The sequence below is a fragment of the Enhydra lutris genome, unplaced genomic scaffold, assembly GCF_002288905.1.
Source record: "Enhydra lutris kenyoni isolate GAN:26980312 unplaced genomic scaffold, ASM228890v2 scaffoldscaffold26, whole genome shotgun sequence".
Lineage (NCBI taxonomy): Eukaryota > Metazoa > Chordata > Mammalia > Carnivora > Mustelidae > Enhydra > Enhydra lutris.
Genome location: NW_019154110.1, coordinates 1,853,316 through 1,870,150, shown reverse-complemented (window position 1 = coordinate 1,870,150; position 16,835 = coordinate 1,853,316). Strand labels below are relative to the sequence as shown.

General features: G+C 53.1%; 1 protein-coding gene across 3 annotated transcripts in view; it reads right to left on the bottom strand.

Annotated features, from left to right (window-relative positions):
- The window catches only part of LOC111151362 (solute carrier family 43 member 2), a 40,281-nt gene continuing 23,446 nt past the window's right edge, over positions 1-16,835 (bottom strand). The window contains exons 5-14 of one of the 3 annotated variants that reach the window (XM_022509333.1): positions 11,722-11,814; positions 10,105-10,238; positions 9,817-10,019; positions 9,199-9,345; positions 7,158-7,169; positions 6,445-6,583; positions 4,943-5,072; positions 2,962-3,035; positions 1,509-1,632; positions 1-965 (exon numbers count right to left, since the gene is read on the bottom strand). In XM_022509333.1, the coding sequence (XP_022365041.1) occupies positions 804-965; positions 1,509-1,632; positions 2,962-3,035; positions 4,943-5,072; positions 6,445-6,583; positions 7,158-7,169; positions 9,199-9,345; positions 9,817-10,019; positions 10,105-10,238; positions 11,722-11,814 (1,218 nt within the window). In that variant the 3' untranslated portion in view covers positions 1-803. The remainder of the gene's footprint in view (positions 966-1,508; positions 1,633-2,961; positions 3,036-4,942; positions 5,073-6,444; positions 6,584-7,157; positions 7,170-9,198; positions 9,346-9,816; positions 10,020-10,104; positions 10,239-11,721; positions 11,815-16,835) is intronic. The other 2 variants (XM_022509332.1, XM_022509331.1) reach the window with 2 other exon arrangements.

Genomic DNA, 16,835 nt, shown 5'->3' with positions numbered 1-16,835 from the left:
TGTGTGTCAGGGGTGCCCTGTTGGTGCTGTTTTAATTCCCTTCAGGTCACAGGCTGGATGGAGGGTGGCAGCGGAAACACTCCTCGCCCTGAGGGAGGAGGTGAGGGTCTGCTCATTAGCCTTGTCCTTGGCTCCTAAGCGATGCCTGACTATCCAGCCCTCCATCCCCTCCCCAGGCTTTCAGCCGGCGGGAGGAGCTTCTCCACAGGCCTAGAACAGGAGGACAGGTCATGGACAGGCCACAGGGGGCTGGAATTACAAAGGAGTTAGCACCAACAACAGGAAGCGGGTCCTTCCTTCCTCAGGCAGCCTCCGACTGGCCAAGGGAGGAGGTCGAGGGGCAGGCGAGGGGTTGCAGACGGTGAGAGCCTTTGTCCTTGGGCAGGTGTGGCCAGTGGGCATGCGGCCGAGAGGCAGGTGGCAGGCAGTAGATGGCAGACCCCACTGCTTTGGCAAGAGGCAGAATCCAGACACATGAGGGACAGAGCCTGTCTGCTAGGGCTCCTTCTTGCTCCCCCTGCAGGCCCCACTGAGCCTCAAAGCCCAAGGGCCCCTCTAGGATGGCAGAGCAAAGCCCACAGCAGCCCTTGCTTCCGGCACTAGGAAAATCGCACATCCAGGCCCTCTCCCGTCCTTCCGCTGCAGAGCTCCAAGGCAGGACTGGGGCCCTGGGAGGGAGCGTGGACTCCAAAATGTGAAGGCAAGGATCCCGAGGGTGCACGGAGGTCCTCTGGGATGGGGAGGAGGACACTGATGAGTCACTGAAGCAAGGGCAGGAGACCATAGTTCTGAGGTGGTGGGCGCTACACGAAAGCCTCCCGATTGGAGGAGCCATTCAGCTTGAGGAAAAGCTTGTCATCCTCCCTCTTCTGCTGTAGCTGCCTCTCCAGCTGGCGCCGGTAGCAGATGAGGTAGAGGGGGAGGCAGAACCCCAGCATGCTCAGGACAAGCAGCCCCACATTCACCTGGAGAAGCAGAAATGAGAGCTGCCATCACGCGAGGTGGAGGACCGGGCAGGAGCTGCGGTCTTTTGCGGGGCCTGGCTCAAGACCCTTCCCCACACTCCTGTTTGGAAAAGGCGAGGTCACAGGAGAAGAAAGGAAAAACTGAAACTGGAAGGTTCAAGCGGTCCAAGGGCCCGTCGTTCCACATTCCAGCGTCCGAGTTTCCCAGTGTCCACAGCCGCTAGGAAGCCCTCAGGGCCCAGGCTCCCACCTCTGACCTACTGATGTGAACATCCAGGGTTGGGACCAGGACTGGGGCAGGCTCACAGTACCTGGTAAGGAATTACAACCTTCGGCGGGAGGGCTACCCCAACATCAGGTCCAGAAAGGATACTTTTCTCCTCCTGGCCAACCCCCAGTCTCCAGGGGACCCTGAATCAATCCTAACCAAAGCTCCAACCTGTCTACTGCTGGGGCTCCAGAAGCTGCTAAGGGATGCCTCCTAGCTCTGAGTCTGCAGAGTGGGGCAGATGCCCACACCCCACTGCCCCAGACCCTTCTTACCCAGAGAGGGTCTCCTTGGAGGGGACCCATCATGGCCAGAAACAGGGGCTGCTGCAGGAGGGCGAAGAGTGCACTGACCAGCGACTGCAGTCCCGTGAGGCTGCCGAACTGGGTGGAGGGGTACCTGCCGGGACAACAGAGGACCTGTCACCACAGGTGCCACTCTCAGGCTTTCTGAATGCCCCTCAGCCCCAGCCTGGCCCCGGGTGTCCTGGGGCCTCCAGGCAGCACGTCAGGTGCCAGAGCAGAGGCGGGAGCCACCTGAGAGAAGGTGGGGTGCCTGCTTGCGATTCGTTTCTGCTAAGCAGATCTGTGTCTGTCAATTTCTCTTTCAGACCAGTGAGGGCCCAGATTCTGGAGGATCCCACCCAACCCATGTATGCCCCAGGTCCACGGGGGCGCTGGACGAGCTGAGTGGGATGAGTGGTGCCAGAAGAAGTCTGCAGCTTGGAAACCGGGCCGAGGGAACAGGTCGGAGGACGGCCCTGGCTCAGCTACGCCCTCATCTAGAGGAGCGTTGTGTAATCACGGAAACTCGGCATCACACTCTTGGTGGACTTGCACATTCTGCCTGGACGGTGGCAACTTCCTTCTGGCACTGGGTGCAGACCTAGAATGACCCCCGTGGGATGCCGAATTCTGAAAAAATCTCAGCGGACGTCAGGCTTTGCAGCCCCAGAGGCAGAAAGGGACTCCCAGTGGGGAACCAATGGGTCTTCAAGCAGAGACACACAGCATATGGTGCTTGAGTTCTATTTTTTTTTTTCTTTTAAGATTTTATTTTTAAATAATCTCTGCACCCAACGTGGGGCTCGAACTCAACCCTGAGGTCAAGAGTTGCATGCTCCACCGACTGAGCCAGCCAGGCGCTACCCCAAGTTCCACTTTGAGCCAAACCCCAGCCGAAGGGGCAAGGATGGCTGTGGTGGTTCCCTCTGCACATGTGGCCTCTTGGAAAAGGAGGCAGGTTTCATTTTAGCCCAGGCCTGAGAAGGCTGTGGGCAGAACCAGGCCCTTTCAGACTCAGGGTGAGAGCAGTCTACCACACTGTGGGCTCAGTTACCCGTGTCACTGCCCCTCCTGGGGGTCATCGGAACATCAATGCTCAGCTCTGGGCAGCCAGAGCCCACCCCTGCCCTTCCTGTGAGCAGCCAGGGGCAGTCCCAGGACACGGCTGAGTGGCAGCCCAGAGGCAGTAATGAGCACTGACCCTGGCTTGAGGAACTGACTTCGTGCTAGATGCCAAGGCTTGTGGGCACCCAGCTGTCTTTGCCCGCTGACCCACCTCCCGCCAGGTGTGACGGTCCCTTGACACAGCCAACAAAAATCTGGTGCCCATCCCTGATACGAGATGGCAGGCTGGCCCCTTCAGGACCTCCGTCCCACCACGAACCTCCCCCTAGGCCATTCCCCTACCCTCGGCGCCAGGCCACCCACACCACCCGGCACTTACACGGCAGCATACAGGCCCCCAACAGCAGAGTGGATGAATCCTCGCACAATCGTGTGTAAGATAAAGGAGAGGATCTGCGGGAGGGAGAGCAGAGTGTGAGGGTCCTCAGAGTTGCTGGGGTCCTGAGCAGTGGGAGCACTGGCAACCCAGTGTGGGTTCGCACCAGATCTCTAGGGCCCATTCCTGAATTTTCAGGAATTTTGTGAGCCAGCTATTAAAGACAGTCATGACTAAAAATTAAATTTGTAAACTTACAATTACAATTAAGTTATATTCAAGAACGTTAACAGATATTCAAAACTCATCATTCCTTGATTAGTTTACTACATTTTACTATTATCTGTGCTCGGGAGCTTTTTACTTCTCCTACAGTATTGGCGGGAGTACTGCATGATGGCGTGTCCCCATGAATCTCTGTCCCATTCCTCCATGATCAGTGACTTCATGCTGGTTGAAATCAGCCACAATGGAAGCATTTACACCATGGAAATTGGCAAACACTGAGTAAAGGCCCCTCCCGCCTCCACCGAGAATGTTCTATATGTTATAGACACAGCACTACACAGGAGGTCATTAATCGTGACTTGATCTCCTGCCTTTGCTGACCTGAGGCTTGTGCCCAGAGATCTCTGTGCCTGGTCACCCAGGTCCCATAGGCAGCTAGTTTTCCTTCTTCCCTCCTGAGGAAAGCTCAGCTTCTCCAAAAGGCCACCACTGGCAGGTTGAGCAAAGGTCTGAGAAGCACTTGTAGATGATTCCCAAGAATCATGAGAGCTGGCCATTTTGCCACCAGGACCCTTTGTTTGTCCTTTGCACACAGTCCTGCCATCCTGCTTAGCAGCCAGGACCTGTTCCCCAAATGTGGGAGGTGGAGGGGGCACTGCTCTCTACAGTGTCGAAAGAGGGCTGTGCCCGACTGTGCATGTGCGCACTTGCGAAGGCTCCCCCTTCCCACTTCAAATGTCTGATTGCCTCTTCAGAACTTCTCTTTCAACGAGAACTAAGTAAAACAAAAAGCAGGTGACTAACCCTACTGAGCATGGTCCCCTGACCGGCCAGCCTTGCAGAGAGAGCAGCTCTCTACCAGGAAGCTGGGAGGGCACCAGGGACACGAGGATGCTCTTCCCAAGCCTTCGATGGTTTACTGTGGTCTGCACAGACAGTGTCGGCATGGATACAGATTCGTATCACGGAACACCCATGGGTGGTGCACACCTGGGTGTTCAATGCACTTCATTGCCCCTTGTCAAAAAGAAGAGACTCTCACTTTCCTTCTGGACCTGGCCCAAGATACTATCTGGACTGGGTTAACCCATGTGGCAGCACCGCCGTCACTTATGACCCCTTGAAGTTCATAAACTTGGGGATTGGCTCTAGAACACTTTCACGGATCCAAGGGTAGAGCTGGGCAGGTGACAAATATCTACTTTGCTTCCAATCTCTGCCAAAAGTCCGGTTTCAAAAGCATCAGAAATCTTACGGAAAGGAATTAAGCTTTTGAACCCGGATGCCAAGTGATCATCACTGTCTTTCCCACTCTCTGCAACACCAACACCCTGCAGACACTCTTATACCAGAGAAGCATATGGTCCCATCAAGGCCATAGATTGGCCAGACCTCTTTGGACACATGCAAAACCAAGCAGCCATACGACTGCCCCATGTAGTTCCAGGGAATGGTATGATGGTGGTGTTCATGGTATGCAAGATCCCAAAAGGCCATGAAGCATGATATGCCCTCATAGAAAAGAGTTTTCGGTGAAAGGCAATCCCAGTTTCATTTAGAGCTCACCCCCAGCATCAAGCACAGAGCCCGGCAGGTAAGAAACCCTTGGTAAATAACAGTGGGCTGGTTGATTGCTTGGTTGGATTAAATGAACAAAAGTCACCACTGTCTTTGTGGATGGCTTCTATGACTCATCGTGTACCTTTAAGTCTCACCGTCCCATACCCCACCTGGCCTCTCCTTTGCCCACACCCACCTGTAGAGGCAGGTTGGGAATGAGGCAGGTCACCCCAAAGCCCACGAGCAGCAGGTTTGTGAAGGCGAAGGCCCGCATGGCGTTGGTGACTTTTTGGATCTGCCGGTCTCGTTTCTTCTTCGTCTCGCCTCTGTGGAGACAAGAGCACATGCTGGAGCTGAGGGGTCCCTGGAGGAGGGTGGGCTCTCCTAGGAAGTCAGGCTTCAGGAGTCATGGTCTGTGGACAACGCAAGACTCCGAGACTAATGCAAGCATGTCCGAGGGACTGCCAGGGCTAGACCGGCACTCGGAACACTCCCACTGCACACTCTTGACTGAGTGTGCACCTCAGTGGAGAGGTCGGCTACGAGAACGTAGCTACCAACACACCACACTGCCTCAGTGAAGGCCGAGCACGAATGATGGCGAGGCAAAGAGCGGAGTGTGCCCAAGTCAGGATGTGGCAAAGCCTCATTTCCCCCACATGAACTGGCTCCAACTTCACCCAAATCCTGCAGGAAGCGCATGATAAGCCAGATAATAAGTCAAATAAGGGAGGGAGTGGATTTCCCCTTTGGGGGCAGGAGGGGGTGAAGGAGAAACAAATATGCAGCAGATGGAACCGGAATGGGCACAAACAGTCTCTTGGCTCTAGGACCTGACCTAGATAACAGAGCATTCTCTGTAATTATTTCCTTGTGAATTCACCATTACCGATTCCAGGCCCACCGCCCACACAGATACCCCACGGACAACTGTTCAACATCCAAGGATTAATGCCAAGTGCTAGAGACCTACGGAGTGTCCCGCGCCCACCGCTTCCTCACTATGTGACCCCCAGCAAACTCCTCAAACTCCTCACTTCAGTTTCCGCATTTGTAAAATGGGTATAACCTTAGCACACACCTCATAGAGGTGTTGTGAGGCTTAACTGAGATGCTGTGTTAAGCGTTTGGCCCAGGGCCTACAGCAATCAACAGCTGCTTATTATGTTAAGGTGGAGTCGTGGAAGATGGCACTTAACTCATTCTCTGATCTTGGAGCCCAACCCTTACAAAAGCGGGGCTCAGTACCTTGCTGAACCCTGACAATGATGCACAGATCCAGGAACGCGCACTGCGGGTAGAGCAACGTACCCCTCCCATGGAGGGAACCGACCTCGACCTCGACCACGTCAGCATCGCTCGGCCATCATGCCGCTCATCTGAGTGCAGGCCTCACAGCAGAATGTCCGGACACCCAATGTCTGCACACAGACCTTCCTCCGCTTCCTCCCCTTCTTTCGTCCAGCCCAGGGACATCCTAACTTTCGAGGACCAAAGAATCTTCATAACGAAGTGATACACTTAAATGCAGGCTGAGCCCTGAGAGCGAGAGTGCCTTAAAGCCCTGATGAGCAGCTCTGGGCACGACCCGCTCTCGCCTCTCCTGCTTACTTCAAAAAAGCTAAGCCACCCACCCTGTCCCTGCCTCACAGCAGACTCGGGGGGCCAGGAGCTGGGGCCCAGACACTGTTTACGCACTGGTTGGCATCTTTCTCCTCAGGCTCCTCTGAGGCGTCTTCACACTCCTTCAGCCTCCAGTCCATGATGTAGCCAATGACAGGGGCTGTCAGCAGGCAGAGCAGCTGGAGGACACCGAAGATGGACGTGTAGAGGCCAACTGGGGAGGAAAATGGGTTGTGTCAATGGGGGGGGGGGCAATGAAGCCCGGAGCAGGAGCCGGGCAGAGTCTGAGACTTCACAGACCCTCCTGGGGTCTTCCACACACTGCCCCCTGGGTCACTGTGGGCCTAGACACTTTAAACTCTGAAATCAAAGCTGGAGCAAGAGGCCAGCACCCCATTCCCTTCTCCACATCTTCTGCTTATTTCCAAGAAATGGCTAATGAAATCCAGTATGTCACAATGACTTCCCCAAGAAGCTCCAAGAAGCGTCTATGACTTGGAAACCACAAAATTACCAATGCTTGGGACTGAGGCTTCATGTGTGACTAGCTGTTAGTTTTCTGCCTCTAGAAATATACTGGGAAGGCTCACTCATTGGAGCTCTGATGTAAGGGCTCCAATCTTCAAAGAGCCTTCAAATTATGACGGGGATTTTTTTTCAGGCAAACAGAAGCTGAGTTGACTGCCCCTTCCCCCACCCACAGTCCTGGCCAAGAGGGATGTTTTTTGGTAAAACAAAGACTGTCTGGAGGAGATGTTGCAGTGTTCTCTGACAATCCTGCTGCTTACCAGTGGCCATCACTGCATCAAGAAAGCAAAAGTAAAAAAGCAGAAAGGAGAGAGGTTAGGAGCAGAAATCTCAAAGGTTGTTATAGGGAAATGTTGGGGATCGGGGTGGAAGCAGGCTAGCTCTGGGCCCAGCACACATGCCACTTCCCACCAAGATCTGACTCTCAGAGCGCCTGGGGCAGGGCGGGCGGTGGGGGGGGCAGGGCGGGGGGGGGGGGGGGGGGGGGGGTTGTGTGGGGAGGGAAGCCGAGCTTGAGCCAGGCTTCTGGGAATGGAGGCGGGTAAGCCCCAGCACAGGCATCAGCTGGGGGCTTCCTGTCTGCTGAGGCCTCAGTCATGTGCAGCCGGGGCCTCGTCACAGGCAGGCTGGTGAATCAGGCCCGTGGTGCCTACGGAGCAGCAGGATGGGGAAGTGGTGTGCGAGCCAAAGGCTCAGCAAACCCAGCCCCTCAGGAACCCTGCTCTGTCAGTTCCCTCCTACCAGCTGGACTCTCTGAGAGAGGGAGGGGAGGGCTGCGGAGGGGCAATGCATCCGCCCTGACCCCGACAATGTCTGACACCACAGGCCTCCCTCAGAGACCCTGCATTCCACCAGTTCCCTGGTCCTAAGGCAATCCCTCGGGGGAACAGCCGGCTGGGGGGATGTGGGGGCAGGAGCTCACAGGAGCAGAACGGGGAAAACCAACGCCCTATCAGCTACAGATTGAATTTCCTGGCCCAACTTTCTCTACTTCTTGAAATTGACTTTTTTTTTTAATTGACTTTCTGAATGTGGGAAACAGTTGGAAAAAAATCCCTCTTCGGCAGCAAAGGTTTCTTAGAGACCTGGAGTAAAAGTCCGCGACTCAGTGGCAGGGAGATCTGCCTTCCCCAAGCCAGCGCAGGCCCTTCCCTGCACACTCCAGGGGCTTTGCATCTCCAGGCCTGACTTTGTAACAGAGGCTGTTTAGACATGATCCATCAACTTTCCCCAAAGTGCGGCCCACAGAGTTTAATGAGTGTTACACAGTAAAAATGTTCTGTGGTAGAAATTTGGGGACACATCATCAGACAAAGCTAAAGAGCTCACTCTTTCCTCTGGGGCTGTCTTAGGGCCTTTACTGTGTCAGAGCTCATTACAAAATTTTCCAAAGGCACATGACAGCCCGTGCTTCTCCACTTCACTTGGTCGCAGGACGCCCCTTTCCACAGTGGAACCAATGTTGTCTGGGTCCCTTCATCATCCTTCCCTTTTGTTAAAGCTCGATTTCTCGCCCCCTTTAAAAACTGTATTTGACTCCTTGCGATGTCTAGTGTAACCTCCCCTAGGGAAAAACAATTAAACCAACAAACAGTTGCACACCAACGGGGCTGCCAATAAAAAGGATTTACTGACTGTTTGTCCCGCTTGGGGATGACTAAAGCTGACTCAGCTCAGGCCCTGAGGAAGTACTGATTCTCTTTGTGGAATCCAAACCTCTAATCAGCTGGAGACCTTGTGTACTGTTTTAGAAAAGTGGCCATGCAGTATCACCTCTGTTTACCAAATTTAACAAGCCTGGACGGGATCACCCACACCGGGAAGCCTCCGGCCCGCCCTGCCCACCCAGTTCAGGGGGCAGGTCCTGGGGCGGGCCAAGGGCGGGGGGGTGCTGCCCCTGGGCACATGGCCTCTCCGCAAGCCTGGCCTCCGGGTTCCCCAGGCGGGGAGGTGCTGGGCTTTGGGTCGGCCTGCCCGTCAGCTGAAGTACCCCCCCATCCCGCACACTGTTTTCGTTGGCGAACACGTAAGTCACTGGTGCCCCTGAGGCAATGGAAAACATGCGCCCCACACCCTGAACACATGTGTTATTTCCGTCTCCCTCCCTGCCCAAACCAGGACATTCTAATGGCAACGGGAGAGAAGCAGTGGGGCTGGCCGTGGAGAAGCCTTCTCAGCCTGCTGTTTCCGGTCCAGCCTGGCCTAGCACCTCGCAGGCGGTGGGCCTCCCCTCTAGCGAGAGAGGGTCCCCACCGCTCACCAGGTGCCCTCTTGGGGGACCGTGCACCGGTGGCTGCCTACCTACGTCCTGGTCGCCGCTGACCAGGAACTTGAGGATGTTGTTCATGGCGCCCATGTAGAAGATGAGCCGCAGCTGCGTGATGCACATGGTGAGGAGGCTGAGCAGCAGGATGGGGCTGAACACACTGTGCATGAAGGAGGGCGCCGCTGTGGGGGAGAGCGGCGGTGCTCAGGGGGGCCGCGGCCCGCAGCCCTGGGGCCACAGCCCACCCATAGTCCGGGGGCTCAGCGGGCCATATAGGGAGGCCCGCTTGGCCTCCCAGATCGCCCCGTGCTGGATGCAGGGATGGGCCTGCGTGAAGTGCAATGCGTGGGCCCTGGACTTGGGCCACCCGGGTGTGGGAGCTGAGCTGGATGAGCTCCTCACCCATTCGGGGCCTCAGTGTGCTCATCTGTAAACCCAGGTGCAGGGAGCTGCCTGCCCTCTGGGGACGCAGTGGCAGTTGCCTGGGACAGCACCCACAGAGCCCTTGGTGGCTGCTGGCCCCAGTGAAGAGGGCTGGGGCTTCCAGGTCGGACTGGCTGTCTCCCCCGCAGCGCTGAGGTACGGGCATGAGCGCAGACCCCCCTGGTGACATCCTAGGCAGGACTTGAAGGTGAGGCTGGTGAGGTGGGTACCTGCAGCGTCCGGCTTGCACTTGACCTCTAGGTCGATGGTGGACAGGCACAGCTTATGGCCCTCCTGCAGTGCTGCCTGCTCCTTGCTGTTCCTCATGGAGCTGCCCACGCTGAGACGGCGCCCCACCGTGGTCACCTGCTTATAGAACTGCTTCCCTGTGATCTTGTGGTCAAAGCCCAGCCAGCTGAACTTGATCTTCACCCTGGAGGCCACAGGACAGTGTCCACCGGTGCCCCCCGGGACCCTGGCCAGGGAGGAGGTAAGGGGCAGACACTGTGTCCACTTACGAATAGTCCATGTCCTCCGGCCCTGGGAAGGGCTCCAGGGGCCAGTTAAAGAAGCAGTTGAGGAAAACCAATCCCGAGCAGCTTGCCCAGACCACAAGGATGATGATGAAGGAGACACCGAAGTCATAGATGACCTGACAGGCACAATGGGGTGGGCACAGGGCCATGGGAAAGAGTTAGCAGAGGGAAGCCAAGGCAGGCGGGTGGGCGGGGGGCATTTTGCAGCCCTCCTCTCTCTGCGCTGAGCTGTGGCGTGAGAAGGCACAGCCCTGCCAGCCCGGGGGGCCGGTCATCAGATACCCTGCATTCCAATAATCCCAGCTTGCCCTGGCACTTTATTAACCCTCTGTCTCTCCAACTCGGGCCAAATGCCACCTCCTCGGAAAGGCCTTCCCTGACTGCCCCCGTCACTGTCACATCACTAGTTGCCAGGGAACAGCCCTGGCTGAGATTACAGACTTCTTGATTCCTTTTCTTGTCCCTAATCAGTCTGCTCCCTGAGAACAGGAACCTGCTAGCCTCGTCCATTGACGGGCCTTGAAGAGTGTCCGTGGCAGATGCCAAAAAATATTTCAGGAATGAACAGATGATGTCTCCCTTTGCTCCTCTGTGAAGTGAGCGGAACACTGGCATGTGCCCTCCTGGTGCTGTGGTGGGGGCTGGCAGGTGGGATGCTCAGAGGGACAGGGCCTGGCAGGTGGGAAGCCTACAGAGCTTGAGCGTGGTAGCTGTTAGCTGTTGTGGCCACTGCCACCATTTATTTCCAACATGACAGTCCCCAGTGTCCTGGCAGACTGCTGCCCAGCTCCCCCACTCCTGGCGAGAGGAGTGGGGGAGCAGGGCAGGGCAGAGGCAGTAAGACGGCAGGGCAGAGGCAGTAAGACAGCAAGAAGAGGTGGAGGCGGAACTTGGAGGCTTCTCTACACTCCAGAAGTGTGAGAATCCCTAGAAGGCTACAGGATGGCCGGCCCCACCCCCTCCAAGTGCCTGGATTCCCTGGTGGCCAGCCCACATTGTGATTCCTTCTCCTCATCTATGGACTCCCTGCCCTGCACTGCAGGAAAGGGGATTTGACTTGTGTTAAAGCCAGAGGTGGGAGAAACCGCTCCTGAAGCCCGACAAGAGCAACAGTATTTGGGGTGGAAACTGGGAACTGATGGACTGTGAGGTGTTTGCTTCCTCCTGACCCTGCCGTGACTTCCACGGGCTCAGAATCCTGCCTGGGAGGGAAACAGCTGAACCAACTTAGCCAAGAGCCCCGCTCCGGCCAATGGGGAGTAACAGCCCAGTAACAACAGAGGGGTTGGTGAGGGGGTAGCTGACTAGAGACAGACTAACTCAGCCTTTTCTCTACCGCAGCCCAGAGATGGCAGAAATGCAAAGGCGGCCTGCAGTAACGCCCTGCATCATATGCTTGAATCTTCCCTCCCCCACAGCCTGGTGGTTTCCTTCCTCACCCCGGTGGTGCCCAGGTGCATCCTCCCAGGTGTGCGTGGTAAAGGAGGGGCAACCCCAGCTCCCACAGTTACTGCCCTCTTCAGAGAAGGTTGAAGGAGCCTCAGGACGGACCTCAGCTCAGACATGAGGGCCAGAGGGGGAGGCTGGCCACATCCTCACCTTGATCCCAGGGAAGGTGACTGCGGATGAGGCATAGGATCCAATCATCAAGGCAATAAACGTGGACCGAAGGTCGCCAAACATGTTGGGTAGCTGAAAGACAAGAAGCAAGGGGACCCGCTGAAAGAATGGGCAGTAGACTGGTAGGGGGCAGTGGAGGAGGGAATCAGGGTCTCTTCAGCCTCCATTTCTTATCTGCTCTCCTCCCTGGGTCACTGAGGGGCAGTAATTACGCCTCATTGGAAGCTTTTCCTTTGGAACTGAGCTTGATAAGGGAGGCCAGATGAATGCTGAGCTCCGACTCCGGATGTAAAGACAGAGCTGTTAGACTTCCTGGCTGGTGACTGTCCCTCCTCTCTTCAGGCACAAGCCAGAGACCTTCCTGTCTTTGCAGGGTTTACATTGAGCTAGCAGCGAGCAAAGCTGGGAGCCTCAGGCATCCCTCAAAGGGAGCAAGCCTGTTAAAAATAAGAATCTATTTGGGGATGAGAGTGTCACTGTATAAATAAAAGTATCAGCGTCCCAGAAGGACCAGATGTCAGCAAAAGCTGCTTTCGGTTCTGAGACAGCAGGCTTCTGGAAGGTGCCAATCAGAAATCTACAGTTCCCTCAGGGCTGACAATGGGACTAGCCTGGGATTCCTGCTTCTGAATTTCTAAGTGCAAGGAGGGCTCTCCTTCTCCAGGTGATGGGCACCTGAGAAGACCGATGGCAAGGAAAGACTCAGTCTGTCTTCCCAGCGAGGTCCCCCTCACACCTCACATCAGCTCACTAACGGCTTGATACAACTTCAAAGCTAACCCCCTCCCTGACCCTCCCACCCATGACTCCACACAAACCGAGGCATGGTAAACGAGACGATGTATCATGGATTCAGACATTGGGCAAAGTATATCCTCCCAAACACCCAGTTCTTAGCTGTCTCTCTGGCCTCCAGAGAGACTGCGCCGCCATGTTGGACGGCTCTCCCATCTCATGCCCATGGCGTCCTGACCATTGGGGATCACTCTCTGTGTAGCAGTGCCAACCTGCTGTTCATATGGACTTCATCTATGCTCTCCCATTTCCCCAGAATCATACTGGTTTTCTTACTCATGGAGCACTGCTACCTGCGCAAGGGCATCCACTATTGCTGAATGGAGGCAGTCTGAACTTGGCTATTTCTGCCCCTTGCCATTTCTGCCTGTTTGGCCCACAGTAAAAAACGAGGAAGGGACACAGGGCGCCTGGTTGACTCAGTTGTCAGGCCTCTGCCTTTGGCTCAGGTCGTGATCCCAAGGTCCTGGGATCGAGCCCTGCATCGGGCTCCCTGCTTGGCAGGAAGCCTGCTTCTCCCTCTCCCACTCCCCCTGCTTGTGTTCCCTCTCTGGCTGTGTCTCTCTCTGCAAATAAATAAATAAAATCTAAAGGGAAAAAAAAAAAAAGAAAGAAATGAGTAAGGGACTTCACCAAAATGAAACGCTTTTGTGCTTCAAGGGGTACCGCCAACCAAATGAAAAGTCAATACACAAAAAAAAGGAAATTTCTGCAAATCATACATCTGATATGGGATGTGTGTCTAAATGCTATGTCTATAGATAAAGAACTCCTGCAACTCAATAATAAGGTAAGCTATTTTTTTTAAATGGGCAAACTACCTGAACAGACATTTTTCCAAAGAAGATATACAAATGGCCAAAATATACTCGGTATCATTAATCATAGGGAAATGCAAATCGAAACCACAATGAGATACCGCTTCATTCCCGCTAGGGTGGCTATAATAAAACAATCAGATACTAACACACACTAATGAGATTGCACAGGAATCAGAAACCTCATCTGCTGCTGGTGGGATTTTAAGACGGTACATGGCCGCTTTGGATGAGAGGCTGGCTGTTCCTCAAACAGTTAAACACAGAGTTAATCATGTGACTTAGAAATTTCACTCCTAGGTTTATACCCAAGAGAAATGAAAAACGTAGGGACTCACAAAAACTTGTACGTGAATGTTTACGGCAGCATTCTTCACAATATCAAAAAAGGGCAAATAACCCCAATGCCCATCTGTGAGTGAATGGAGAAACAAAATGTGGTCTATCTCCACAATGGAATGGTATTCAGGCACAAACAGAAACAAAGCACTGACACACACTGCAACATGGATGAACCTTGAAAACATTAGGATAGGTGAAAGAAGTCGCAAAAGACCACATATTGTGTGATGCCATTTATATGAAACGTCTGGAATGGGCAAGTCCATAGAGATAGAGAATAGATGAGTGGTTGCCCAGGGCTGGGGTAGAGGAAGCTGGGAGTAAATAGGGAGAAAATACTAATGGGTACAGAGATTCTATTTAGGTGATGTAACTGATTATGGTGATGACTGCACAACTCTGAATATACTAAAAACCACAGAACTGTATATTTCAGGTGAACTGTATGGTATGTCAATTTGTCTCAATTTGCTGTTAAAAAATACATGAGTAAGATATGTTAAGATGTTTTGGCATCCTGGGATTAAATAGGAACATGAATAAATCTATAGTATATGGCCAATAAACCATTTTATGGCATGGGGCCAGGGTGGCCATCCAGGCTTCCCTCAAATTCCTAGCACACAAAGAGCTCTTCTTCCAGCCCTCACGTAGAGTGGACCCTCTGTCCACTCAGGCTTCTCAGACAGGGTCTAAGGGGGAGAAAGAGCATAGAGAAATTCCCCCCAGCAGGAAACAGAGGAAATGTGACATGTTCCTCTGTGCCCGGGGAACCCTGAGGTGATACAGAAAGGTGCCAGTCTCACTCCGCACATCTGCTTCCCAGATACGCTGTGGATCAGAGGACTGCCTTGGTTCCTGAGTTCACATATTTGGGCTGCCCTGTGCTGGTTGATCCAGTAAGGCAGCCTTGTAGGGGAGTCACTTCTGGGAGGCATTCCGCCTCAGGGAGAATCCAAAGATTTGTTTTGCTTATATGGAAGGAGGGAACCATTCCAACTGGGGATGCCACTCCAGTCACAGGAAATGAAGGAAGAAAGGGGTCAAATGGGCTTAGAACCCAACCAGAAGAGCGGATAGAGGCCAAGTACCTGGTATAGGAAAGGCTACTTGGTACAAAGTCAAGCCAGAAAAACACTCTTGGTGCTACAGGCACCTTTGGGCACAAAGAACGTCTCCAACTTTTCACAGGGCTGGGAATACTCTAAAAAGGCAGACAGCTTGCTAGCTAGCTAGCCCTTTTCCTTCTACCTTCTTAAGCTCACAATTGCCTTAACCCTAACCTAGGACAGAGGCCAAGAGAACAATGGACTTGGGGCTAGCAAACACCACGGGTTGTTTCTTTATTTAGGGGTGCCTGAGATCCAGGACAGGGAAGAACAGGAAGCTGGGAAAGGACACTGATTTCCCATCGGCCCACTGATGAGGCCCTTGCCTTCATACCTAGACAAGGACCGGAGCCTTTCAGTTGCCCTCCTTGCTGCTTGGCCTCTCCCTCCCTACAACACTCTTAGCAACACCAAGAAAATTCTCCCTAATATGTTATTTTGGTCAACAGGGGGATTCCTAGGGGGTGTAGAGCCTCAGGTCAAACCATACTACTACACAGCCTTCTGGCCGACACCTACATCTTGTATTTAAATTAGGACTGTTTTTCCTGATTAGAAAAGCAATTTATGGGGATGCCTGGGTGGCTCAGTCAGTTAAGCAGCTGCCTTTGGCTCAGTTCATGATCTCAGGGTTCTGGGATCAAATCCCGCATCGGGCTCCCTGCTCAGTGGGGAGTCTGCTTCTCTGCCTCCCACTCCCCCTGCTTGTGTGCGCACTCTCTCTCTCTCTCACAAATACAATCTTTTTTTTTTAAAGCAAGTTATGTTCATTGTAAAACATCTGAAACAAAGTATACATAAAGAAAGAATAACACAAAAATCACCCTGATATAGTCAATGTTACTATTTTGATATATTTACCTTTAATCAGTTTCCTACAAATACCTGTAACTTTTAAATAAAACTGGGATCATATGCTACATATTGTTTTACAAAATTTTTTCCTTTTACTTGATATGTTTTCTTTTTTCTTTCTTTAAAAAATTATTTAAGGGCACCTGGGTGGCTCAGTTGGTTAAGTGACTGCCTTCAGCTCAGGACATGATCCTGGAGTTCTGGGATTTAGTCCCACATGGGGCTCCCAGCTCTGCAGGGAGGTCTGCTTCTCCCTCTGACCTTCTACCCTCTCATGCTCTCTTTTACTCACTCTCTCTCTCTCAAATAAATAAATAAAATATTTTTAAAAATTATTTAAGATTTTTAATTTTAATTTTTATTATTTTCATTTTTTACTTTATTTTTAAAAAATATTTTATTTATATTTGAGAGAGAGAATGAGAGAGAGCACAAAAAGGGGGAGGGTCAGAGGGAGAAGCAGACTGCAGAATCATTACCTGAGCTGAAGGTAGTCACTTAACCAACTGAGCCACCCAGCCACCCTTATTTTTATTTTTATTTTTTTAAAGATTTTATTTAGGGGCGCCTGGGTGGCTCAGTGGGTTAAAGCCTCTGCCTTCGGCTCAGGTCATGATCCCGGGGTCCTGGGATCGAGCCCCGCATCGGGCTCTCTTCTCAGCGGGGAGACTGCTTCCTCCTCTCTCTCTGCCTGCCTCTCTGCCTACTTGTGATCTCCGTCTGTCAAATAAATAAATAAAATCTTTAAAAAAAAATAAAAAAAAATAAAGATTTTATTTATTTATTTGACAGACGGAGATCACATATAGGCAGAGAGGCAGGCAGAGAGAGAGAGAGGAGGAAGCAGGCTCCCCGCTGAGAAGAGAGCCCGATGCGGGGCTCGATCCCAAGACCCCGGGATCATGACCTGAGCCGAAGGCAGAGGCTTTAACCCACTGAGCCACCCAGGTGCCCCCTTATTTTTATTTTTTAAAGATTTTCTTTATTTAGGGGTGCCTGAGTGGCTCAATCAGTTAAGGGTCTGCCTTCAGATCAGGTCATGATCCCAGGGTCCTGGGCTCAAGTCCCACATTAGGCTCCCTGCTCAGCAAGGAGCCTGCTTCTCCCTCTCCCTCTGCTTGCTGCTCCCCCTGCTTATGCTCTCTCCCACTATCTCTCTCTGTCAAATAAATAA